Here is a 27720-nt window from a genome sequence, read left to right as displayed (position 1 = left end):
CAGATGGGATCCTCCCAGAAATGCTGAAATACAGCCCTCCAGACATCCAGGCTGCGATAACAAAACTATTTAATATTGTACTGCAGGCCGGCTGATTCCCCAAAAACTGGAACCAAGGCCTCATAACCCCTATACACAAAAATGGGGACAAGTACGACCCAGCAAACTACCGAGGGATATGTGTCAGCAGCAACCTGGGTAAACTCTTCAACTGCATCCTGAACAAGAGGATCCTCACCTTCCTCACCGAGCACAACGTCCTCAGCAAGAGCCAAGCAGGGTTCATGCCAAACCACCGCACCACTGACCACATCTACACTCTGCACAGCCTCATCAAGAGCCACGTCCACAATACAAAGAACGGGAAGATATACGCTTCCCGAACAAAAGGAGGATTCACCCCGAGATTAACATCAGCAGCAATGCCCTTCATTTACACATCGATTACAAAGGAAATGTTCTTCAAAACACACAGATCTATAGATAGATAATAGACAGATAATAGACAGATAGATAATAGATAGACAGATAATAGACAGATAATAGACAGATAATAGACAGATAATAGACAGATAATAGACAGATAATAGACAGATAATAGACAGATAATATTCTTCAAAACACACAGATCTATAGATAGTAATAGACAGATAGATAATAGACAGATAATAGATAGATAATATATAGATAGATGATAGATAGATAATAGACAGGTAGATAATAGATAATAGATAAATAGATAATAGATAGATAATAGATAGATAAATAGATAGATAAATAGACAGATAATAGATAGATAAATAGACAGATAATAGACAGATAATAGACAAATAGACAGATAATAGACAGATAATAGAAAATAGATAAATAGAAAATAGAGAGATAATAGAGAGATAGATAATAGATAAATAGATAGAGATAAATAGAGAGATAATAGAGAGATGGATAGAAACACCTAAATATATCCTGCACATCAAACCATGAAGGAAAGAATAGCAAAAAACACCAAAAGACTACCCACCACACCCGACGCGCGTTTCCCACTGAAATGCTTTGTTCGGGGGTTTCAGTGCGAAACGTGCGTCGGGTGTGGTGGGTCCTCAGGAGCGCTGCCTAGGTAATTATTATACTACTTGTTTATTTATACACTCGTTATTTACTAGTTCATTCTTATTTGCATGTTTGTACATGGACACAGGATACAATTGCACATGGTTATTATACTATGAAACATTTACTTTGACCACAATTGCTGGAGTTTCTGCCTGGGTGTCCCACTGCTTTTTGCCTGTGCTGTGGTTATATACCCATTATGGATTACTGTTTTTATTATAAGTAATAAAGATTATATGAATCTTACTGGCCTTGTGTGAAGGTAGTCTTTTGGTGTTTTGATAGATAGATAGAGAGATAATATATCAATAGATAGATAATAGATAGAGATAGATAATAGAGAGATAATAGACAGATAGATAATAGATAGAGATAGATAATAGATAGATGATAGATAATAGATAGATAATAGATAGATAATAGAGAGATAATAAATCAATAGCTAGATAATAGATAGATAATAGATAAATAGAGATAGATAATAGATAGATAATAGAGAGATAATAGACAGATAGATAATAGATAAATAGAGAGATAATAGATAAATGATAGATAGATAATAGATAGATAATAAATAGAAAGATAATAGATAGATAATAGATAAATGATAGATAGATGGATAATAGATAGATAGATAAATAGATAGATAAATAAATAGATCAGTGGTCCCCAACTCCAGGCCTCGAGGGCCGCCAACAGTGCAGGTTTTCAGGATTTCTTTAGTATTGCATCGGTGGTAATGTGATCATCTGCAGAGGTGATGATTCCAACCCCTGTGCAATAAGGAAATCCTGAAAACCTGCACTGTTGGCGGCCCTCGAGGCCTGGAGTTGGGGACCACTGAGAAAGATATATAATAGATAAATAGAGATAGATAATAGATAGATAGATATATAATAGACAGATAGATAGATGATTGATAGATGATTGATAGATAGATGATAGATAATAGATATATAGATAGATAATAGATAGATAATAGATAGATAATAGATAGATGATAGATAGATGATAGATAATAGATAGATGATAGATAATAGATAGATAATAGATAGATAGATAGATGATAGATAGATAGATAATAGATAGATAGATGATAGATAATAGATAGATGATAGATAGCTAGATAGATAATAGATAGATAGATCATAGATAGATAATAGATAGATAGATAATAGATAGATGATAGATAGATAGATGATAGATAATAGATAGATAATAGATAGATAATAGATAATAGATAGATAATAGATAGATAATAGATAGATAATAGATAATAGATAGATAGATGATAGATAGATAATAGATAGATGATAGATAGATGATTGATAGATGATAGATATATAATAGATAGATGATTGATAGATGATAGATAGATGATAGATAATAGATAGATAATAGATGATAGATAATAGATAGATGATAGATAGATAGATAATAGATGATAGATAGATAGATAGATAACACCGGGAAACACAATTTTTTAAGAGTTAGGTCAGACAACTGTTCATAATTAATTTTTGGATGCTGAATCCAGAAATGATCTCAGTTTTTCTCTATCACGTCAAGTTTTTGAACTATAGGATTTTTGTCTTCTCATAACTATGTAAACTACTGTACCTAAAAAGTGTTTTTTTTTTTCAATAGTACAAATATGAACAAAAAAATGAAATATATAAGAAATAGGCATGACAAAGTTGTGACTACTCTTACAAGTTGCCCCGTAGCTCTATATGAGTCGAATTGTAATCAGATAACAAGTCTTATTATATATATCAGTGCAATTGTGCTTCTCTGGCAGGTAAGTTGTGGAGGAGAAACTTGACGTGCTAGAAAAAAACTGACTACATTTTTGGAATCAGCATGCCAATTTTAGTATAAATCAGCTCAAAAACCGAACTCAACAGAAATTTTTTTTCAAATTGTTCCCCTGTGTTATCTATCTATTATCTATCATCTATTATCTAACTATTATCTATCTATTATCTATCATCTATCTATTATCTATCATCTATCTATCATCTATCTATCATCTATCTATCATCTATCTATCATCTATCTATCTATCATCTATCTATCTATCATCTATCTATCATCTATCTATCTATCTATTATCTATCATCTATCTATCTATTATCTATCTATTATCTATCTATCTATCATCTATCTATTATCTATTATCTATCTATTATCTATCTATTATCTACTATCTATCTATCTATATATCTAATCTATCTATTATCTATCTATCTAATCTATCTATCATCTATCTATATATCTATTATCTATCTATCTATTATCTATCTATCATCTATCTATCATCTATCTATCATCTATCTATCATCTATCTATCATCTATCTATCTATCATCTATCTATCTATCATCTATCTATCATCTATCTATTATCTATCTATTATCTATCATCTATCATCTATTATCTATCTATTATCTATCATCTATCATCTATTATCTATCTATTATCTATCTATTATCTATCTATCTATCATCTATCTATTATCTATTATCTATCTATTATCTATCTATTATCTACTATCTATCTATCTATCTATATATCTATTAACTATCTATTATCTATCTATTATCTATCATCTATCATCTATTATCTATCTATTATCTATCATCTATCATCTATTATCTATCTATTATCTATCATCTATCATCTATTATCTATCTATTATCTATCTATCTATCATCTATCTATCATCTATTATCTATCTATCATCTATCTATCATCTATCTATCATCTATCTATCATCTATCTATCATCTATCTATCATCTATCTATCATCTATCTATCATCTATCTATCATCTATCTATCATCTATCTATCTATTATCTATCATCTATTATCTATTATCTATCTATTATCTATCTATTATCTATCTATTATCTATTATCTATCTATAATCTATTATCTATTATCTATCTATCTAATCTATCTATAATAGATAGATGATAGATAATAGGTAAATAGATAGATAGATAATAGATAGATGATAGATAGATAGATAGATGATAGATAGATAGATGATAGATAGATAGATGATAGATAGATAGATGATAGATAGATAGATGATAGATAGATAGATGATAGATAGATAATAGATAGATAATAGATAAATAGATAGATAATAGATAGATAGATAATAGATAGATAATAGATAGATGATAGATAGATAATAGATAGATAATAGATAGATAATAGATAGATAATAGATACATAATAGATAGATAGATGATAGATAGATAATAGATAAATAGATAGGTAGATGATAGATAATAGATGATAGATAATAGATAGATAATAGATAGATGATAGATAATAGATAGATGATAGATAGATAGATGATAGATAGATAGATAATAGATAGATAGATGATAGATAATAGATAGATGATAGATAGATAATAGATAGATAATAGATAGATCATAGATAGATAATAGATAGATCATAGATAATAAATAGATAGATGATAGATAGATGATAGATAGATAATAGATAGATAGATGATAGATAGATAATAGATAGATGATAGATAGATGATTGAAATCCTCTGGATACACCAATCACACTGACAGAAATAACAGAAAGGATCACACAGATAAAAGGTAAAAAAGCCAGTGGTCCAGATGGGATCCTCCCAGAAATGCTGAAATACAGCCCTCCAGACATCCAGGCTGCGATAACAAAACTATTTAATATTGTACTGCAGGCCGGCTGATTCCCCAAAAACTGGAACCAAGGCCTCATAACCCCTATACACAAAAATGGGGACAAGTACGACCCAGCAAACTACCGAGGGATATGTGTCAGCAGCAACCTGGGTAAACTCTTCAACTGCATCCTGAACAAGAGGATCCTCACCTTCCTCACCGAGCACAACGTCCTCAGCAAGAGCCAAGCAGGGTTCATGCCAAACCACCGCACCACTGACCACATCTACACTCTGCACAGCCTCATCAAGAGCCACGTCCACAATACAAAGAACGGGAAGATATACGCTTGTTTTGTGGACTTCAAGAAGGCCTTCGACTCAGTGTGGCACCCAGGACTATTCCTAAAATTGCTGGGGAGCGGAATAGGAGGCAAAACATATGATGTCATCCGAAGCTCCTACACAGAGAACAGTTGCAGTGTGAAGGTCAACGGAAGGAGGACAGCCTATTTCCAACAAAGTCGAGGAGTGAGACAGGGCTGCAGCCTCAGTCCAACGCTCTTTAACATCTACATCAACGAGCTGGCAGTGGCCCTAGAGTCCTCCTCAGCACCAGGACTCACCCTCCATGACACCCAGGTGAAATTTCTGCTGTATGCAGATGACCTCGTGCTGTCATCACCAACTGAGAAAGGCCTCCAAGATCATCTGAAAATCCTAGAGACCTTCAGCAGCACATGGGCACTGCCAATCAACGAGAAAAAAACTAATATCATGGTGTTCCAGAAAAGAAAGCAGAAACCCACTGGCAATCCTACCTTTATGATAGACAACCGTCCACTTACTGAAACCAACAGGTACACCTACCTGGGCCTAGAACTCAGCCAGTCAGGGAGCTTCAAGCAAGCCATAGAGTCACTAAAAGACAAGGCATCCAAAGCCTTCTATGCCATCAGAAGGCGTCTGTACCACCTCAAGGCACCAGTAACCGTATGGCTAAAAATTTTTGACTCCATCATTGCCCCAATTCTTCTATACGGTAGTGAGGTCTGGGGCCCAGTCTCATACCCAAACTGGTCAAAGTGGGACGCTGGGCCGACAGAAATATTCCACCTAGAGTTCTGCAAGCATCTTCTCCAAGTCCATCGGATCACATCAAATAGCGCCTGCCGAGCAGAGCTGGGCAGATTCCCACTACACATCGCAATAAAGAAGAAGGCGCTGTCATTCAAGGCTCATCTACAAAGTAGCAGTCCCAGCTCCTACCATCACAAAGCCTTCCTACACCAGGAAGCCTCAGGAAGCCTCCCAAGGAAAAGTACCCAAAGCCAGTCTGACCAAGCCATCAACCTCCATGGCCTGACAAAAGGTGAAATCCAGAAAATGGTACACAAAGTCAAAGAGGAATATCTCAGCATCTGGAGGAACGACAAACAAATCCCAGAAACTGACAATATACCGGAATCTACAGAGGGAGTACAAACTGGCCCCATATCTAGAGAAACTAGAAAACCCCAAAGATCGACAGATCCTGAGCCGGTACAGACTGAGCGCCCACAGCCTACTCATCGAATCCGGGCGGCACCGACAGAACTACAAGCCTCGAGAGAACAGACTCTGCCAGCAGTGCCCCCAGGAGGCCGTGGAGGATGAGGCCCACTTCCTGCTGAGGTGCCCCAAATACTCCGCAGTGAGGGACACTCACTTCAAGAGGCTGTCTGATCTCCTCCCAGATTTCACCTCCAAGGAGGAGGAAGAGAAACTGCCGATAATACTGGGGGAAGAGGAAAGTGCAGTGGCCGTAGCAGCGGAATATGTCAGTGCCTGCCACAGACTAAGAGGAGCCTGATATGTCATGGACTCCCGTACCCCAACACTGGACATATCCCTATCCCCCGACTAAAGAGCCCGATATGTCATGGACTCCTATACCCCACCCTGGAAACATCCCCTATCCTCTAAAAGGAATTTGATATTCCCTGGACCTCTATATGCCCCCCCTCCCCCACCCCCGTATTTTTACCATATGCTTTGGCAATGCTAACATGTACTTAGTCCTGCCAATAAAGCTCATTTGAATTTGAATTTGATAGATAGATAGATAATAGATAGATGATAGATAGATGATTGATAGATGATAGATAGATGATAGATAATAGATAGATAATAGATGATAGATAGATAATAGATAGATAGATAGATAGATAGATAGATAGATAGATAGATAGATAGATAGATAGATAGATAGATAGATAGATAGATAGATAGATAGATAACACCGGGGAACACAATTTTTTAAGAGTTAGGTCAGACAACTGTTCATAATTAATTTTTGGATGCTGAATCCAGAAATGATCTCAGTTTTTCTCTATCACGTCAAGTTTTTGAACTATAGGATTTTTGTCTTCTCAAAACTATGTAAACTACTGTACCTAAAAAGTGTTGTTTTTTTTTTTCAATAGTACAAATATGAACAAAAAATGAAATATATAAGAAATAGGCATGACAAAGTTGTGACTACTCTTACAAGTTGCCACGTAGCTCTATATGAGTCGAATTGTAATCAGATAACAAGTCTTATTACAGAGATCAGTGCAATTGTGCTTCTCTGGCAGGTAAGTTGTGGAGGAGAAACTTGACGTGCTAGAAAAAAACTGACTACATTTTTGGAATCAACATGACAATTTTAGTATAAATCAGCTCAAAAACCGAACTCAACAGAAATTTTTTTTCAAATTGTTCCCCTGTGTTATCTATCTATTATCTATCATCTATTATCTAACTATTATCTATCTATTATCTATCATCTATCTATTATCTATCTATCTATCTATCATCTATCAATCTATCATCTATCTATCTATCATCTATCTATCATCTATCTATCTATCATCTATCTATCTATCATCTATCTATCTATCATCTATCTATCTATCTATCATCTATCTATCTATCATCTATCTATCTATCATCTATCTATCATCTATCATCTATCTATCATCTATCTATCATCTATCTATCTATCATCTATCTATCTATCTATCATCTATCTATCTATCATCTATCTATCTACTATCTATCTATCATCTATCTATCTATCTATCATCTATCTATCTATCATCTATCTATCTATCATCTATCTATCTATCTATCATCTATCTATCTATCATCTATCTATCTATCATCTATCTATCTATCTATCATCTATCTATCTATCATCTATCTATCATCTATCTATCTATCATCTATCTATCTATCTATCTATCATCTATCTATCTATCATCTATCTATCATCTATCTATCTATCTACAGGTCCTTCTCAAAAAATTAGCATATAGTGTTAAATTTCATTATTTCCCATAATGTAATGATTACAATTAAACTTTCATATATTAGAGATTCATTATCCACCAACTGAAATTTGTCAGGACTTTTATTGTTTTAATACTGATGATTTTGGCATACAACTCCTGATAACCCAAAAAACCTGTCTCAATAAATTAGCATATTTCACCCATCCAATCAAATAAAAGTGTTTTTTAATAACAAACAAAAAACCCAACAAATAATAATGTTCAGTTATGCACTCAATACTTGGTGGGGAATCCTTTGGCAGAAATGACTTCTTCAATGTGGCGTGGCATGGAGGCAATCAGCCTGTGACACTGCTGAGAGGTTATGGAGGCCCAGGATGCTTCAATAGCGGCCTTAAGCTCATCCAGAGTGTTGGGTCTTGCATCTCTCAACTTTCTCTTCACAATATCCCACAGATTCTCTATGGGGTTCAGGTCAGGAGAGTTGGCAGGCCAATTGAGCACAGTAATACCATGGTCAGTAAACCATTTACCAGTGGTTTTGGCACTGTGAGCAGGTGCCAGGTCGTGCTGAAAAATGAAATCTTCATCTCCATAAAGCATTTCAGCCGATGGAAGCATGAAGTGCTCCAAAATCTCCTGATAGCTAGCTGCATTGACCCTGCCCTTGATGAAACACAGTGGACCAACACCAGCAGCTGACATGGCACCCCACACCATCACTGACTGTGGGTACTTGACACTGGACTTCAGGCATTTTGGCATTTCCTTCTCCCCAGTCTTCCTCCAGACTCTGGCACCTTGATTTCCGAATGACATGCAAAATTTGCTTTCATCAGAAAAAAGTACTTGGGACCACTTAGCAACAGTCCAGTGCTGCTTCTCTGTAGCCCAGGTCAGGCGCCTCTGCCGCTGTTTATGGTTCAAAAGTGGCTTTACCTGGGGAATGCGGCACCTGTAGCCCATTTCCTGCACACGCCTGTGCATGGTGGCTCTGGATGTTTCCACACCAGACTCAGTCCACTGCTTCCTCAGGTTCCCCAAGGTCTGGAATCGGTCCTTCTCCACAATCTTCCTCAGGGTCCGGTCTCCTCTTCTCGTTGTACAGCGTTTTCTGCCACATTGTTTCCTTCCAACAGACTTACCATTGAGGTGCCTTGATACAGCACTCTGGGAACAGCCTATTTGTTGAGAAATTTCTTTCTGGGTCTTACCCTCTTGCTTGAGGGTGTCAATGATGGCCTTCTTGACATCTGTCAGGTCGCTAGTCTTACCCATGATGGGGGTTTTGAGTAATGAACCAGGCAGGGAGTTTATAAAAGCCTCAGGTATCTTTTGCATGTGTTTAGAGTTAATTAGTTGATTCAGAAGATTAGGGTAATAGGTCGTTTAGAGAACCTTTTCTTGATATGCTAATTTATTGAGACAGGTTTTTTGGGTTATAAGGAGTTGTATGCCAAAATCATCAGTATTAAAACAATAAAAGACCTGACAAATTTCAGTTGGTGGATAATGAATCTATAATATATGAAAGTTTAATTGTAATCATTACATTATGGGAAATAATGAAATTTAACACTATATGCTAATTTTTTGAGAAGGACCTGTATTATCTATCTATCATCTATCTATCTACTATCTATCTATTATCTATCTATCTATCATCTATCTATTATCTATTATCTATCTATTATCTATTATCTATCTATCTATTAACTATCTATTATCTATCTAATCTATCTATTATCTATCTATTATCTATCTATCTAATCTATCTATTATCTATCTATCATCTATCTATATATCTATTATCTATCTATCATCTATCTATCTATCATCTATCTATCTATCATCTATCTATCTATCATCTATCTATCATCTATCTATCTATCATCTATCTATCTATCATCTATCTATCTATCATCTATCTATCTATCATCTATCTATCTATCATCTATCTATCTATCATCTATCTGTTATCTATCATCTATTTATTATCTATCTATATATCTATTATCTATCTATTATCTATCTATTATCTATCTATTATCTATCTATCTATTATCTATCATCTATCTATCTATTATCTATCATCTATCTATCATCTATCTATCATCTATCTATCTATCTATTATCTATCTATTATCTATCTATTATCTATCTATTATCTATCTATTATCTATCTATTATCTATCTATTATCTATCTATTATCTATCATCTATCTATCATCTATCTATTATCTATCTATTATCTATCTATTATCTATCTATATATCTATTATCTATTATCTATCTATCTATCTAATCTATCTATAATAGATAGATGATAGATAAGATAGATAATAGATAGATAATAGATAGATAATAGATAGATAATAGATAGATAATAGATAGATAATAGATAGATAATAGATAGATAATAGATAGATAATAGATAGATAATAGATAGATAGATGATAGATAGATGATAGATAGATGATAGATAATAGATAGATAGATGATAGATAATAGATAGATAGATAAATAGATAGATAAATAGATAGATAGATAATAGATAGATAATAGATAAATAGATAGATAGATAATAGATAGATAGATAATAGATAGATAGATCGATAGATAGATAGATAATAGATAGATAGATAGATAGATAGATAGATAATAGATAGATGATAGATAATAGATAGATGATAGATAGATAGATGATAGATAGATAATAGATAGATAATAGATAATAGATAGATGATAGATAGATAGATAGATAGATAATAGATAGATAATAGATAGATGATAGATAATAGATAGATAATAGATAGATGATAGATAGATGATAGATAGATGATAGATAGATAGATAATAGATAGATAATAGATAGATAGATAATAGATAGATAATAGATAAATAGATAGATAATAGATAGATAGATAATAGATAGATAATAGATAGATAGATAATAGATAGATGATAGATAGATAATAGGTAATAGATAGATAATAGATAGATGATAGATAGATGATAGATAGATAGATAATAGATAGATGATAGATAATAGATAGATAATAGATAGATAATAGATAGATGATAGATAGATGATAGATAGATGATAGATAGATAGATAATAGATAGATAATAGATAGATAATAGATAGATAATAGATAGATAATAGATAGATAATAGATAGATAATAGATAGATAGATAATAGATAGATAATAGATAGATAGATAATAGATAGATGATAGATAGATAATAGGTAATAGATAGATAATAGATAGATGATAGATAGATAGATAATAGATAGATGATAGATAATAGATAGATAATAGATAGATGATAGATAGATGATAGATAGATGATAGATAGATGATAGATAGATAATAGATAGATAGATAATAGATAGATAGATAATAGATAGATAGATAATAGATAGATGATAGATAGATAATAGGTAATAGATAGATAATAGATAGATAATAGATAGATAATAGATAATAGATAGATAATAGATAGATAATAGATAGATAATAGATAGATAATAGGTAATAGATAGATAATAGATAGATGATAGATAATAGATAGATGATAGATAGATAGATGATAGATGGATAGATAGATAATAGATAGATAGATAATAGATAGATAATAGATAGATAATAGATAGATAATAGATAGATAGATGATAGATAGATAATAGATAGATGATAGATAGATAATAGATAGATAGATAATAGATAGAAAATAGATAGATGATAGATAATAGATAGATAATAGATAGATGATAGATAATAGATAGATAATAGATAGATAATAGATAGATAGATGATAGATAGATAATAGATAGATGATAGATAGATAATAGATAGATAGATAATAGATAGATAATAGATAGATGATAGATAATAGATAGATAATAGATAGATGATAGATAATAGATAGATAATAGATAGATAATAGATAGATGATAGATAGATAATAGATAGATGATAGATAGATAATAGATAGATGATAGATGATAGATAGATAGATAATAGATAGATGATAGATAATAGATAGATAATAGATAGATGATAGATGATAGATAGATAGATAATAGATAGATGATAGATAATAGATACATAGATAGATATATTAAAAGCTGTCAAATGATCTGTGGCGTACAGTAGAATCCCACAGACCGGTTAGAAGAGTATAGATCAGGGGTCTCACTGCATTCCTCGAGGGTCTCACACATGTGTGTTTCCTAGATTCCCTTCCATTGCACAAGGTGCTATAATCATTATCTGTTCAGGTGATTTCATTATCACCTGTGCAGTACAAGGAAATCCTGAGAACATGACCTGTTTGCGGCCCTTGAGGATGCAGTTTGAGACCCCTGATATAGATATATACACATAGAATAGATGCATGTACAGCTCTGGCACCAATGAAGAGCCCCCTGCACAGCTGTATAAAATCCGCCTCTCCATGTCTGGCAGCCATTCCATCCCAGTGTCAGGTGAATTCCATCCAGAGTACACCTCATTCTACTTATTGTGCTTCTGATTAGTGATCACCTGAACCAAATGTTATTTAACGAAGGAAAGTATAAAATCCGTGCTGTGGTGTTCACAATCCTCCTGCAATAGGACAAGCTGGATGGCAAAGCAAGTGCTAGGAATATCCCAAAAGTAATAGGAATGAAAAAATAACAACCACGCCGAAGGAGTTGAAAAGAAAAGTCTTGAGCGAGGAAAAGAAAGGCTCATTTCTGGCTTTACTAGCAGAGGGACACAGTGAGCGTCATGTTGCCTCCATCCTTAACATTTCTAAGAGGGCAGTCCATTACAACAAGGTCAAGCAGCAGACGTTGGGGACAACAAAGCTACAGACCAGCAGAGGGTGAAAACGTCTCTTCACTGACCGGGATGACCGTCATCTTATTCTAATGTCACTCAGCAACCGCAGGACGACATCAAGTGACCTACAAAAGGAATGGCAAATGGCAGCTGGGATGAAGAGCACGGCCAGAACAGTTCATAACAGGCTCCTAGAGGCAGGACTCAAGTCATGTAAAGCTAGAAAAAAGCTTTTCATCAATGAGAAGCAAAGGAGAGCCAGGCTGAAGATTGCCAAAGACCATAAGGATTGGACCATAGAGGACTGGAGTAAGGTAATCTTCTCTGATGAGTCCAATTGTCAGCTTTGCCCAACACCTGGTCGTCTAATGGTTAGACGGAGACCTGGAGAGGCGTACAAGCCACAGTTTATTGTATCCACTGTGAGATCTGGCGGAGGATCGGTGATGATCTGGAGATGCTTCAGCAAGGCTGGAATTGGGCAGGTTGTTCTTTGTTTAGGACGTATGAATCAAGCTGCATACAAGGTTATCCTGGAAAAACAGATGATGCCTTCTGCTCAGGCAATGTTTGAGGACTGGTTTTTCCAGCATGAAGGTGCGCCATGCCACACAGCTAGGTCAATCAAGGTGTGGATGAAGGACCACCACATCAAATCCCTGTCATGGCCGCCCAATCTCCAGACCTGAAGCCCAGTGAAAACCTCTGTAAAGTAATCAGGAGGAAAATGGGTAGTCACAAGCCATCAAAGAAGATCGGCTGACATTATTGTACTAGGAGCCGTGTGAGAGACTGGAGGAAAGCTGCCAAGACGCAGGAAAGCTGGGATTAACATTGTGTGGAATAACCATGATTATTGATTTCTGAACTCTTCCTGGGGTAAAACATTAGTATTGCTATTTCTAAATGATCATGAATTATTTTTTTTTTTGCATTATTTGAGGTCTGCATTTTTTTATTTTGACCATTTCTCATTTTCAGAAAATAAATTCAAAATGTATTGCTTGGAACTTCGGAGACGTTGTCAGAAGTTTATAGAATTAAAGGGACTCTGTCACCTGAATTTGGCGAGACTGGTTTTGGGTCATATGGGCGGGGTTTTCGGGTGTTTGATTCACCCTTTCCTTACCCGCTGGCTGCATGCTGGCTGCAATATTGGATTGAAGTTCATGCTCTGTCCTCCATAGTACATGTCTGCACCAGGTAATCTTGCCTTGCGCAGGTGTGTACTATGGAGGACAGAGAATGAACTTCAATCCAATATTGCAGCCAGCATGCAGCCAGCGGGTAAGGAAAGGGTGAATCAAACACCCGAAAACCCCGCCTCCATGGCTGAAGATTGTTCCCTCCAAATTCAGGTGACAGTGTCCCTTTAAAGAGCAATTTACATTTTACTCAAAATTATACCTATAAAGAGGAAAATCAGACAAAGTGGACATTCTGCAGTGGTCTCTTTGTTTTTGCCAGCGCTGTATATACAAGTCAGTGACACACACATATATATGTATTTATATTACATCGAAAGAGAGATCGAAGATTAGCCGCAATTTATCTGCCGCGTCTGTAAAATCACTGCAGGAGCCGACAGGATAGAAGAGATGGATGACACACAGTAAATACACATAGAATAGGTCGATATACAGATGTCAGTGACCAATCTAAGTAGTGTGTGTGCAAATTAGGGGACATGTAAGGAATTAATAAAAGATTCTTTTTTGGGGAAAAAATTGTGTGGGCCAAAGAAAAGTCTGTTTTCTTGACCAACCAGAAAGTAACAAGTTCAAAAATCTACATATAGATAACAGTCTATTATTCCTGGCTTACTGCAAATAGACGTGAAGATAAAATGGCGTGTTATCACAAGAATATATATACCGAGGTTATAGCAGCTGTACATTTATAAATATATACCCAATATACAAATCGTCTCCCTGCCGGACAGCTCGTCAGTGCTGCCATTATTATACTGATTAGTAAATGTGTACTGCTGTAGAACCAAGCTCACTGCAGTCATTTGTTATAGCAGCCAGCTGAGAGGGGTGTGCTCAGTGACCATGGTCAATTGCACCCTTACAGGGTAGGGTCACCCCATTATGGCGAGACTCTCCTCCTGCACACTGGAATGTGTTTGAATCACAATCTGCCGGATGAAGTCCAGGGCTTGTACAACTGGGGAACAGCCAAGGGCGAGTTACAGCTCATAATCAGCCGTCCAGTTGACTGTTTGCTGTATCTTTTTTTTGTGAGGTCCAGAAGCTTGGCACAGACAGTACAGTTGAAGAACTTCCTATAGTACCCTGCTGAACCCAAGAAGGACATATCCTGCATCTTGGTCTTGGGGGTAGGTCAAGAGGCGATAACTTCCACCTTTCCATGCTTCCAACTTCAGAGTTTCGCCACCTGCTTGGTGACAGATGTACTGCACCTCTGTCATGCCCATTTGACAATTTCTTGGCTTTGTAGTTAGACCAGCGACCTGGATATGCCTGAGCACCTGCCCCAGGTGGGACTGAAAATGGCAATATCGTAGAGGTAAGAGACAGCAAACCCGTCTAGTCACTCAAGAAGCTGGATGACCAATCATTGAAATATGGCAGGATCATTTCTCATGCCAAAGGACATGTAAAGGGATTCATACAGTTCAAATGAGGTAAAAACGACGGACTTCTCCTGTGCCTCCCTGGACATGGGAATCTGCCAGTACCCTGACTTAAGTCCATGATTATCAAATAACGGGCACTGGCTAAGCGATCCAGCAGCTCATTGATGTGTAGCATTGGGTTCGCATTGCGGGCTGGGATGGCATTGAACCGCCAGTAGTTCAAGTAGAACCAGGTTGTCCACTCCTTTTTCTGGACCAGGTGACTACATGTCCACCTTGTGGATGTCTAATTGCATCTTTCTTGGTAGACCAGTGAATATGATCAGGTAGGGCCAGAACACACCCCTCAGATGGGAACTCTGGTCCTGGGATAGCTGCGGGCTGAACTCTGCATCCTCAATACACCCTTCGTCCCGGGCTGTGGCCAGCAAACACACCAGGACTTCAGTCTTGCCTTAGTCGGATAGGCTACACAAAGGAAGGGCGCAGGCCTCCCTGTCATGACGAGCTTTCAACATGTTGGAATGGAAGACATTCTGCTTCTTCCTGGCATGGTTAATGTTGACGACAATTCACATCACTGAGATGCTGATGCACAAGGTTTGGACCATCCCAGGCCAACTGAAGCTTTTTATGGGTCATTGGGACTATGGGCCACATGTTCTGACACATTTAGTACATGCGCTCCTGGGTGTTCCGATTGTACCACAGTTTCAGGCAAGCTTAGTCCTCCACCGTAATCATATTAAGCCGCATGACATACACAAAGACGGGACACTTCGGTAGTGTTCACGTCCCCTTCCCAGGATTCTCTTACTAGACCAAGGGGTTCCCGGACTATTATGGTGTACAAGAGCTTGAAGGGGGAGAACCCCATTGAGGCCTGTGAACCTCTTTGTAAGCAAACAGCAGATATGGGAGATACCACTCCCAGTCACTCCATCAGCATCTTAAGCATCTGCATAAGGGTACCATTGAAATTTTCAGACAAATCATTGGTTTTATTGGGTGATATGATCTTGATACCAGGTGCTGCACCTGCATTTTCTTACAGAGGGCTTGCATTAAAAGAGACATGAACTGAATCCCCTGATCTGTAAGCATCTTCCTGGGAAATCCTACTGGAAAAAATATGGCCAAAAGGGCATCCTTATCGGCCCTAATTGAGGACAGACGCACTGCCTCCGGGTACCGGGTGGAATAATCTTCCATAGCATGGATGAAACGTTTTTGAATCTGCCAAGAACGGCCAGTGGCCCCAAAAAGTCCTCTGGAAAAGATCCTCTATCACTTGCAAATAAAGCAGGGGAGCTTTCGGAACAGGTCCCGACTTCACCACTCTTGGATATGTGGTACAGGACTGTTGGTAGTTGGCACATGTGTCTCCATTTTGGGCCAATAAAAATAGTAGGACAGCCAGACAGTTTTGCTGACCCCCAAGTGTCCAGCCAGCGGATCTCAAAAATAAATCAGCAGCAACTCGCCTCTAAACCAAAAGGTCTCTCCCTCAGCCACTGTTATTGGGAGTTACAGGAAACAGTCTCACGATACAACCTCTCCTGGTCCCAAAATACCTTTCTCCTTGTCAGACTCAGAGATTGGCTTCTCCGCGAGGTCCTCCAGACTGGAATCTGAATGCAGAGCCGCCAGGAACTCCAGGCTAGAGGAAGCCAGAAGCGATGTTAATGCCCCAACCCCCCAATCTCATTGGAACCCACTGAGACTGGTTCTGCTACCCAGCTCGATGAGGAGGGTCAAGAAGGCAGCAAGTTACCTGCGTTCTGGGCACTCTGACTACGGTTAACAGTGGCTAGATAGGGTGCATCCCTGGGGAATAACACCTTCCCCTTATCCTAGCAGGCTGTGGGTACCCCTTTCCCATCATCCTGACAGGCTATGGATACCATTTTACCATTCTCACCTGGAGCAGTGCTAACCATGGGGCAGCTACCAAGCATGTCATTGTCCGTCGTGACACGGACCAGCTGCACGGGACCAGCTACTTCATGATTCTTGTGCCTGTCCCCATCGCCCTTAGCACTGATTCCTCCCTCCTTTGAGGGGATCCTCGGCAGCATGACCCCACAGCGTGACATGGCTGAGGTCTCCTGTGCAATGAGACACATCATCGTCTTTCACCTGAATCACAAAGTTCCAGATCTAGAAGGGTCATATTGAGCAACTAACCATCCCAAATCAGTCCAAAAACATTTGTGGGGAGGTGCTTTGACACGCCTCCCCCCCCTCACTTCCCTCAAACCCCTCCAGGGGCCCCAGTCTAGGAAAACCTGGGACATCAGCAAAGGTTGGGGAACACCCTGAATCCCGGTGAATGTCAGGGTCTACCCAGGTAAGTTCTTCAAGGGACACCAATTCAGGACAGATGAGGGTTCTTTCTGCACCGGTTTCCTTGAGGCCGACAGTGATGATTTCACTGACAGTCACTGACTGCAAGTTTCTACGGGCCCTCCCAATCGCCCATTCCACAAAAAACAGCTGCATTAGCCCCCTGGGTCTTGAATGTTGGGTTCTTCTTCTGCCTCTCTGGGCAGGCAGTGCTAAAATGTCCCAATGGGCTGCAGGTAAAGCACTGGCGAGAATCAGATGCAGGACAGGTGCTGGAAGACTGGGTGAGACCAATCCTCCACTCTCTCCCCCTCCCCCCACGAGAACCAATTTCGAGAGCACAGGTTGTTGGCTTACCCGTTTCCAGCAGGCAACGGCTAATTTCAGCATCTTAGGTATATGGCTGGACTCACAGGTATCTGCAATCTATGTGGCCATGGCGGCCTCTTTTAGCTCCCGGTCCATCACGAACTGTTGCACCTCCACAGGTCAAAGATGAATAAATTAGTCCTTCATCATCAGACCCTTCAATACCTCGAAGATGGTAGCTGATATCCCTTGAATCCACTGCTTGAAGTTGGTTCTGAACCCTTACCCCACATCACTGTAGCCATTGTGAAGTCCACATTGAAGTGTCCAGAGTATTTCCCAATACATTTCAAGGGTCATCTGATATTTCCTTATAGGGCTTGACGGTCTCATCGTCTCCATCTTAGTCTTTATGGAGCAAAACGACCTCCTCCAGAGCTTTGCCTCGTAGCCCCGAGGTCAAGTGTCAAGCCCACTGGTCATCAAGAAACTGGTATTGTCTGCAGGTCTTTTCAAATTCCCTCAAAAGTGTGTCAAGATCCGCATCCTTTTCCATGACTGGGAAATGCTAAAGATGGTATTTAAAGGTTTTGCCATTACTGGACTCACTGCTCAGTTCGGTAGATGGTTTCCTCTGGAGTTGGGCCAATGCCAGCTGGTGCTCTCTATCAGCCCACTGCTCCACAGCCACTCGCTCAGCTTGGTGCTCTGCTTTCAGCCTCTCGCTCGGTCTGTGCCTGCCGTTCAGCAGTCTCTATCTCCTCATGTATTGCTGAATGAATTCCCTCGTCCCTTATGATCGTCTTCATCGAGAGGCAGCGGGGCCAACAGCAGGTGGGGTCCATGACACCCTGTGTGCTGATGTTACTTTCTTATGTATTTAGGACTCCTGCATCAGCACCAACCAGGCCTCGGGTCGCCTCCCTTTCATCAGGGCTCAGGTGATTTACTGCCTGGCTTTGTGGGGTCAATCTGTCTCATAGTACAGATGGCAGCAAGAGTCTCCTTCTGCCTATTGTGCCAGGCTTCCCCAACTGCAGCCATGATTGCCAAACAAAAGACAGGCAGAAACACAAGAGAGGGGAATGGAGGGTTGTAACTGCTACACATACAGTAATGTCTAAGGTTTAATTCAACACTGAGTCCGATCCTCAAAACTGCACAGAATCCGCAGGAACCGCGCAGCTCAAACCGGATCACTAATGTTCTATATCGCACCGCTGGTGACCACGATGATCAGACTGCTGCCACCAATTAGCCAAAGAACCAACAGGCGAAAACCCCACAGATCTCACCAATTTGTCAGGGAACACCACAACACTCACTGCCTCAAATCGACAAGACAATTAAGCAATTCACTGACGAGTGAAGGATGAGGCCGAGGCGGTTTCACTACTAGGCCAGTTGTAAGGGAACTTCCAGTGAGCTTATGGTATATACACCTCCAATTCCAAAGCATGGAGTGTATATACATCTCCCGATACACTCACTGCTAACTCTACAAAAACAAAAAGGAACAACTCACTGCCACCAATCTTTTATTCAGGCAGACTGGACAACCGTTATAGCGTATGACTTCTGGGGTGCGGTTTATAGAGCAAGAGGAACAGAGCTATTATATGGTTATATATTTAATCCAAAAAAGTAAGCAGTGTTTATAAAAATACACAAAAGATATTACAAAAGACAAAACAATGCTGTATACACAATTACATAAAATAAAAGGATAAACAGAAGACATATATACTAAAACTAATATAGCAGTGAAGCTCTGTTTTTGGGAGGTATCAGTACAGAACCACAGCACACTGTCTCCCAGGAGTGACACTGATCGGAGTTCAGTATTTTGTTTTATTAACACCAGTCACACCTACATACCTCCCCCTCTGGTGACTTATTAAAGGGCTGGTCATAGGTTGTGGCTAGTTTTTTTAGAAAATGATGGGATCGACAACTTCTATATGTTTGCCTTGGGGGTCCCAAGAGGGAGATATTACTGTCATGTTTCCCTATCACAGCTTTACTTTTCTATAGATCGGAAACAAGGCATGTATAGCATCATACATCTGACCAACATTATTTTGAAAGTGTTACCACACACGCCCAATGACGTAAGACAATGCCTTACATTCGCCAGTTCGTCACGACTCTGAAAATAAGCACTGGTGTGCATTTCTCCCCAGCGCCATTACAAGAACGTATACTGCTCTCCTCTCCCTGCTTGCCTCTATTCATTTCTGAGGAAGGCCTCTGAGCCGAAACGTTAACATTGAAAATTGCAACATTTATACTGCAATACTACGGATTCTAGGTGAAATAAAATGAATCACATTGATTTTTGGAGCACCAAATTCTTTTTCTACAATTATGTATAGCTGGTATAACCTGGGCATCCCCAATATATAATGACTAGTAGGATGTATGTCATGTGCTGACTTCAGGCGGGGTCAACCTTTCCACTTTACATTCACAGAGCATTCCATTCACTTAGCAATTGTCCATTAATCACTCACTGTGCTCAGCAATAACATAGGCATAACATCTCTGGACGCTTTACTTACAGTTGACGGTTACTTTAACCCTTCTGACGTCCGGGGAGGACACATCATTGGCGGCACTGCACTCGTAAACACCAGACTGATCTCGTGTGATCCCGGTGATCTCCAGATACTCGTCCTCACTCATAAAACCATGTGCTGGAAAATAAAGACACGACTGTTACATGCCGCTGCACATGGCTCCATTACCCACGATCACACGGGTATGCTCGGAGGACAGCTTCTGCCATAAGCAAGACGGCGAAACGGAAGAGAAGGGGAGCTCCGCCACCAGTCCAAGATTAAACTGGGCACCCTGACACTGTCCCTGTGCAACCCTGAGCTCCCAGCGTCCGAAGACCTAGTCCTGCTCAAACGTAAAGACACAAGAGGAAACAGACAAGGGAGATAAACAGCAACAACAACGCACCCCAGACTACAAAAAGGAGGAGGACAAGGGGAGACACCAAATGGGAAGAAACAAACGTCACATACACTGCACAGCACCGCTCCTCCTGTATATATACACTGCACAGTACCACTCCTCCTGTATAAATACACTGCACAGCACCGCTCCTCCTGTATATATACACTGCACAGTACCACTCCTCCTGTATATATACACTGCACAGCACCGCTCCTCCTGTATATATACACTGCACAGTACCACTCCTCCTGTATAAATACACTGCACAGCACCGCTCCTCCTGTATATATACACTGCACAGTACCGCTCCTCCTGTTATATATACACTGCACAGTACCACTCCTCCTGTTATATATACACTGCACAGTACCACTCCTCCTGTTATATATACACTGCACAGTACCACTCCTCCTGTATATATACACTGCACAGTACCACTCCTCCTGTATATATACACTGCACAGTACCACTCCTCCTGTATATATACACTGCACAGTACCACTCCTCCTGTCCTGTATATATACACTGCACAGTACCACTCCTCCTGTCCTGTATATATACACTGCACAGTACCACTCCTCCTGTCCTGTATATATACACTGCACAGCACCGCTCCTCCTGTATATATACACTGCACAGTACCGCTCCTCCTGTATATATACACTGCACAGTACCCCTCCTCCTGTATATATACACTGCACAGTACCGCTCCTCCTGTTATATATACACTGCACAGTACCACTCCTCCTGTTATATATACACTGCACAGTACCACTCCTCCTGTATATATACACTGCACAGTACCACTCCTCCTGTATATATACACTGCACAGTACCACTCCTCCTGTATATATACACTGCACAGTACCGCTCCTCCTGTATATATACACTGTACAGTACCGCTCCTCCTGTATATATATACACTGCACAGTACCGCTCCTCCTGTATATATACACTGCACAGTACCGCTCCTCCTGTATATATACACTGCACAGCACCGCTCCTCCTGTATATATACACTGCACAGTACCACTCCTCCTGTATATATACACTGCACAGTACCGCTCCTCCTGTATATATACACTGCACAGTACCGCTCCTCCTGTATATATACACTGCACAGTACCCCTCCTCCTGTATATATACACTGCACAGCACCGCTCCTCCTGTATATATACACTGCACAGTACCGCTCCTCCTGTATATATACACTGCACAGTACCCCTCCTCCTGTATATATACACTGCACAGTACCGCTCCTCCTGTATATATACACTGCACAGTACCACTCCTCCTGTATATATACACTGCACAGTACCGCTCCTCCTGTATATATACACTGTACAGTACCGCTCCTCCTGTATATATACACTGTACAGTACCCCTCCTCCTGTATATATACACACTGCACAGTACAGCTCCTCCTGTATATATACACTGCACAGTACCACTCCTCCTGTATATATACACTGCACAGTACCGCTCCTCCTGTATATATACACTGCACAGTACCGCTCCTCCTGTATATATACACTGTACAGTACCGCTCCTCCTGTATATATACACTGTACAGTACCACTCACCTGTATATATACACTGCACAGCACCGCTCCTCCTGTATATATACACTGCACAGCACCGCTCCTCCTGTATATATACACTGCACAGTACCCCTCCTCCTGTATATATACACTGCACAGTACCGCTCCTCCTGTTATATATACACTGCACAGTACCACTCCTCCTGTATATATACACTGCACAGTACCACTCCTCCTGTATATATACACTGCACAGTACCGCTCCTCCTGTATATATACACTGCACAGTACCGCTCCTCCTGTATATATACACTGCACAGTACCACTCCTCCTGTATATATACACTGCACAGTACCACTCCTCCTGTATATATACACTGCACAGTACCGCTCCTCCTGTATATATACACTGCACAGTACCACTCCTCCTGTATATATACACTGCACAGTACCACTCCTCCTGTATATATACACTGCACAGTACCACTCCTCCTGTATATATACACTGCACAGTACCGCTCCTCCTGTATATATACACTGTACAGTACCGCTCCTCCTGTATATATACACTGTACAGTACCGCTCCTCCTGTATATATACACTGCACAGTACCACTCCTCCTGTCCTGTATATATACACTGCACAGTACCACTCCTCCTGTATAAATACACTGCACAGTACCACTCCTCCTGTATATATACACTGCACAGCACCGCTCCTCCTGTATATATACACTGCACAGTACCGCTCCTCCTGTTATATATACACTGCACAGTACCACTCCTCCTGTATATATACACTGCACAGTACCACTCCTCCTGTATATATACACTGCACAGTACCACTCCTCCTGTATATATACACTGCACAGTACCACTCCTCCTGTATATATACACTGCACAGTACCACTCCTCCTGTATATATACACTGCACAGTACCGCTCCTCCTGTATATATACACTGCACAGTACCGCTCCTCCTGTATATATACACTGTACAGTACCGCTCCTCCTGTATATATACACTGCACAGTACCAATCCTCCTGTCCTGTATATATACACTGCACAGTACCACTCCTCCTGTCCTGTATATATACACTGCACAGTACCACTCCTCCTGTATATATACACTGCACAGTACCACTCCTCCTGTCCTGTATATATACACTGCACAGTACCACTCCTCCTGTATATATACACTGCACAGTACCGCTCCTCCTGTCCTGTATATATACACTGCACAGTACCACTCCTCCTGTCCTGTATATATACACTGCACAGTACCCTCCCCCTGTCCTGTATATATACACTGCACAGGACCACTCCTCCTGTCCTGTATATATACACTGCACAGTACCACTCCTCCTGTATATATACACTGCACAGTACCACTCCTCCTGTATATATATACACTGCACAGTACCACTCCTCCTGTCCTGTATATATACACTGCACAGTACCACTCCTCCTGTATATATATACACTGCACAGTACCCTCCCCCTGTCCTGTATATATACACTGCACAGTACCACTACTCCTGTCCTGTATATATACACTGCACAGTACCACTCCTGTATATATACACTGCACAGTACCACTCCTCCTGTCCTGTATATATACACTGCACAGTACCACTCCTCCTGTATATATACACTGCACAGTACCACTCCTCCTGTCCTGTATATATACACTGCACAGTACCACTCCTCCTGTCCTGTATATATACACTGCACAGTACCACTCCTCCTGTATATATATACACTGCACAGTACCCTCCCCCTGTCCTGTATATATACACTGCACAGTACCACTCCTCCTGTCCTGTATATATACACTGCACAGTACCACTCCTGTATATATACACTGCACAGTACCACTCCTCCTGTCCTGTATATATACACTGCACAGTACCACTCCTCCTGTATATATACACTGCACAGTACCACTCCTCCTGTCCTGTATATATACACTGCACAGTACCACTCCTCCTGTATATATACACTGCACAGTACCGCTCCTCCTGTCCTGTATATACACACTGCACAGTACCACTCCTCCTGTATATATATACACTGCACAGTACCACTCCTCCTGTCCTGTATATATACACTGCACAGTACCACTCCTCCTGTCCTGTATATATACACTGCACAGTACCACTCCTCCTGTATATATACACTGCACAGTACCACTCCTCCTGTCCTGTATATATACACTGCACAGTACCACTCCTCCTGTATATATACACTGCACAGTACCGCTCCTCCTGTCCTGTATATATACTGCACAGCACCACTCCTCCTGTATATATACACTGCACAGTACCACTCCTCCTGTCCTGTATATATACACTGCACAGTACCCTCCTCCTGTCCTGTATATATACACTGCACAGTACCACTCCTCCTGTCCTGTATATATACACTGCACAATACCACTCCTCCTGTCCTGTATATATACACTGCACAGTACCACTCCTTTTGTATATATATACACTGCACAGTACCACTCCTCCTGTCCTGTATATATACTGCACAGTACCACTCCTCCTGTATATATACACTGCACAGTACCACTCCTCCTGTATATACACTGCACAGTACCACTCCTCCTGTCCTGTATATATACACTGCACAGTACCACTCCTCCTGTCCTGTATATATACACACTGCACAGTACCACTCCTCCTGTATATATACACTGCACAGTACCACTCCTCCTGTATATATACACTGCACAGTACCACTCCTCCTGTATATATACACTGCACAGTACCACTCCTCCTGTCCTGTATATATACACTGCACAGTACCACTCCTCCTGTATATATACACTGCACAGTACCACTCCTCCTGTCCTGTATATATACACTGCACAGTACCACTCCTCCTGTCCTGTATATATACACTGCACAGTACCACTCCTCCTGTCCTGTATATATACACTGCACAGTACCACTCCAACTGTCCTGTATATATACACTGAACAGTACCACTCCTCCTGTATATATATACACTGCACAGTACCACTCCTCCTGTATATATACACTGCACAGTACCACTCCTCCTGTATATATATACACTGCACAGTACCACTCCTCCTGTATATATACACTGTACAGTACCACTCCTCCTGTCCTGTATATATACACTGCACAGTACCCTCCTCCTGTCCTGTATATATACTGCACAGTACCACTCCTCCTGTATATATACACTGCACAGTACCACTCCTCCTGTATATATACACTGCACAGTACCACTCCTCCTGTATATATACACTGCACAGTACCACTCCTCCTGTCATGTATATATACACTGCACAGTACCACTCCTCCTGTCCTGTATATATACACTGCACAGGACCACTCCTCCTGTATATATACACTGCACAGTACCACTCCTCCTGTATATATACACTGCACAGTACCACTCCTCCTGTATATATACACTGTACAGTACCACTCCTCCTGTATATATACACTGCACAGCACCACTCCTCCTGTATATATACACTGCACAGTACCACTCCTCCTGTATATATACACTGCACAGTACCACTCCTCCTGTATATATACACTGTACAGTACCACTCCTCCTGTCCTGTATATATACACTGCACAGTACCCTCCTCCTGTCCTGTATATATACTGCACAGTACCACTCCTCCTGTATATATACACTGCACAGTACCACTCCTCCTGTATATATACACTGCACAGTACCATTCCTCCTGTATATATACACTGCACAGTACCACTCCTCCTGTCATGTATATATACACTGCACAGTACCACTCCTCCTGTCCTGTATATATACACTGCACAGTACCACTCCTCCTGTATATATACACTGCACAGTACCACTCCTCCTGTATATATACACTGCACAGTACCGCTCCTCCTGTATATATACACTGACAGTACCACTCCTCCTGTATATATACACTGCACAGTACCACTCCTCCTGTCCTGTATATACACACTGCACAGTACCACTCCTGTATATATATACACTGCACAGTACCACTCCTCCTGTCCTGTATATATACACTGCACAGTACCACTCCTCCTGTATATATACACTGCACAGTACCCTCCTCCTGTTCTGTATATATACACTGCACAGTACCACTCCTCCTGTCCTGTATATATACACTGCACAGTACCACTCCTCCTGTCCTGTATATATACTGCACAGTACCACTCCTCCTGTATATATATATATATACACTGCACAGTACCACTCCTGTATATATACACTGCACAGTACCACTCCTCCTCTCCTGTATATATACACTGCACAGTACCACTCCTCCTGTATATATACACTGCACAGTGCCACTCCTCCTGTCCTGTATATATACACTGCACAGTACCACTCCTCCTGTCCCGTATATATACACTGCACAGTACCACTCCTCCTGTATATATACACTGCACAGTACCACTCCTCCTGTATATATATACTGCACAGTACCACTCCTCCTGTCCTGTATATATACACTGCACAGTACCACTCCTCCTATATATATATACACTGCACAGTACCACTCCTCATATATATATATATATATATATATATATATATATATATATATATATATATATACATATATATATACATACATACATATACACACTGCACAGTACCACTCCTCCTGTCCTGTATATATACACTGCACAGTACCTCTCCTCCTGTCCTGTATATATACTGCACAGTACCACTCCTCCTGTCCTGTATATATACACTGCACAGTACCACTCCTCCTGTCCTGTATATATACACTGCACAGTACCACTCCTCCTGTCCTGTATATATACACTGCACAGTACCACTCCTCCTGTCCTGTATATATACACTGCACAGTACCAATCCTCCTGTATATATACACTGCACAGTACCAATCCTCCTGTATATATACACTGCACAGTACCACTCCTCCTGTATATATACACTGCACAGTACCACTCCTCCTGTCCTGTATATATACACTGCACAGTACCTCTCCTCCTGTCCTGT

The 27720-nt window shown here is 40.0% G+C and overlaps 1 protein-coding gene across 10 annotated transcripts in view; it reads right to left on the bottom strand.

Moving 5' to 3' along the window:
• NTM (neurotrimin) overlaps positions 1–27720 on the bottom strand; it is a 1102415-nt gene that overhangs the window by 260185 nt on the left and 814510 nt on the right. For all 10 annotated transcript variants that reach the window (XM_069740768.1, XM_069740761.1, XM_069740770.1 and 7 more), the window contains one exon: positions 20757–20891. In XM_069740768.1, coding sequence (XP_069596869.1) covers positions 20757–20891 — 135 coding nt within the window. The remainder of the gene's footprint in view (positions 1–20756; positions 20892–27720) is intronic.

This window comes from Ranitomeya imitator, chromosome 10 (assembly GCF_032444005.1).
Source record: "Ranitomeya imitator isolate aRanImi1 chromosome 10, aRanImi1.pri, whole genome shotgun sequence".
Lineage (NCBI taxonomy): Eukaryota > Metazoa > Chordata > Amphibia > Anura > Dendrobatidae > Ranitomeya > Ranitomeya imitator.
Note: the sequence above shows the minus strand (reverse complement) of the source record. Positions and strands in the feature narration are given on the sequence as shown.